The sequence below is a fragment of the Gekko japonicus genome, unplaced genomic scaffold (genome assembly GCF_001447785.1).
Source record: "Gekko japonicus isolate JY-2015 unplaced genomic scaffold, Gekko_japonicus_V1.1 scaffold8518, whole genome shotgun sequence".
Lineage (NCBI taxonomy): Eukaryota > Metazoa > Chordata > Lepidosauria > Squamata > Gekkonidae > Gekko > Gekko japonicus.
Window position 1 is genome coordinate 1 of NW_015163891.1, and position 1,880 is coordinate 1,880.

General features: G+C 51.9%; 1 protein-coding gene across 1 annotated transcript; it reads left to right on the forward strand.

Annotated features, from left to right (window-relative positions):
- Positions 1-831: 831 nt before the first annotated feature.
- Positions 832-1,631, forward strand: LOC107107668 (zinc finger protein 2 homolog; the record flags this gene model as incomplete). The annotated part of the gene is made up of 1 exon (XM_015407966.1): positions 832-1,631. A coding segment is annotated over one exon (800 nt), but the record flags the coding sequence as incomplete, so codon positions are not given.
- Between the last annotated feature and the right edge of the window lie 249 nt (positions 1,632-1,880).

Here is a 1,880-nt window from a genome sequence, read left to right on the forward strand (position 1 = left end):
GCTTAACTTTTGAGATCTGATGAGACTGGGCCCAGGCCAGGCCAGGCCTCAGTGCTCCCTCTAAGCGGTGGTGTCTTGTGAGGAAAATTTTTTAATTTGTTTATTTATTTATTTTATTCTATTTATACCCCTCCCTTCCTGCCAAAGCACGCTCAGGGCGGCTTACACAAATGCAGAAAAATACAATTAGACTCCATCGTAAAATTCATCATAACTAATCAAGCAAAATCAGATCGGTGATCCTAAAATCCACAAATCCATAAATCACTATCCTAAAGTGCTGGTAGTTTTCAAATGAAGTGCACGAACAGACATTTCAGATTGACCCAGACTTCACGGGTGACAGTCCAATGATGTTCCCACACGCTCCGTCGATCTACTTATTTACCTAGCGAGGCAGGCTAGAGATGGTAAAGCCAGGGCACAAGGTCTCTTCTCGGATGTTACCTGCAGCTCCTAATTGAAAGCCTGGTGGAAGAGCTCCGTCTTGTAAAAGGTCCCGCAGGGCCCTGATCTCTTCCGGGAGCTCATTCCACCAGTGTGGAGCTGCTACTGAGAAGGCCCTGGCCCTGGTTATGAGCTACCGGCATTAAAGTTGTGAGCGAGCGATTTGGCTTCTGCATACATTCGTTTGCTCCGGAGCCCTCCTTCTTGAGCTAAGACAAAAAGGTGTGAGCCGGAGGCTAAAAAACTGTGAGCTAGCTCACACTGACTCAGCTTAGAGGGAACACTGGTCAGGGCTTGCAAATGACAATGGGTTAAGTTCTCTTTCTCTCATGCTGAAGCCCTAAGTCTGTCTAGGAATTTCTGTCTTTTTAAAAACTCTACCAGGTGAAGGATTGACCAGCACGAGCAAGGAGGAGAAGCGTCAGCCGAAAATTCCCGATCCAGAGGAACCCATTGTGATTTCAGAATGGAGGGCCAAGCAGACTCGTCCCCTGTGTCCTGAGAAGGACGGAGAGCCTCCGATTCAGAGCGCTCCCAAGAAGCAGCAAAGAAATCACCCCGGGGAGGAGGGGCGGAAACCTGTTCCCTTCCAGGGGCCTCTCCTCAGCAAGGCCTTCGTGCAACAGCAGAGCTACACGAGGAAAGCGGACGCCACTTGTAACATCATCGTCCAAGGCTTTGCGCAGAGGCCAAGCTTCGTGGGTTGCCCTGACTGTGGGAAAGGCTTCATCGATAACGCCACCCTCGCTCGGCACCGGAGAATCCACACCGGAGAGAAGCCCTATCAGTGCTCGGAATGCGGGAAGAGCTTCAGCCAGAACGCCACTCTCAAGGTGCATCAGAAAACCCACTTGGGGGCGAAAGCATTCCAGAGCTCGCCGCTGACCAAAAACCCGAGGCTCCACACGGGGAGCAACCTGCCGTCCGGCTCGGCCAGCGGGGTCTCCTTCGGTGCTGGCCCTAGCCTCGTCGGACGCCGGAAGACTCACGTGGGACCAAAGCTGTTTGAGTGCTCAAACTGCGGGAAGGGGTTCAGCCGGATAGCGCACCTCATCTCGCACGAGAGAATCCACACAGGAGTGAAGCCCTTCGAGTGCTCGGACTGTGGGAAAAGCTTCAGCGACAAGTCAAACTTCAACAGGCATTACAGGCTCCACCTGAGAGATAAACAACAGTCCAGTTAGGGCTCTGTCGTGCACGAAGGACTTTCTGCTCCTGTATAAATCTGCTTGCCAGTTAAGATGAACACCTGCTTTTCTGGGTATTCCTGCCTTCCGGTGCGTTGAGATCAAGACAGGGCTTTTTCGGTGGTGGCACCTCAGTTAAAGAGCAACCTCGCAGATGTTCACCACCACCACCACCACCCCCGTGCCCAATCTAGCAGGCGCTTGGTGTAAATGTTTTTATTAGTGTAATAGAGAACCTTCGCTGAG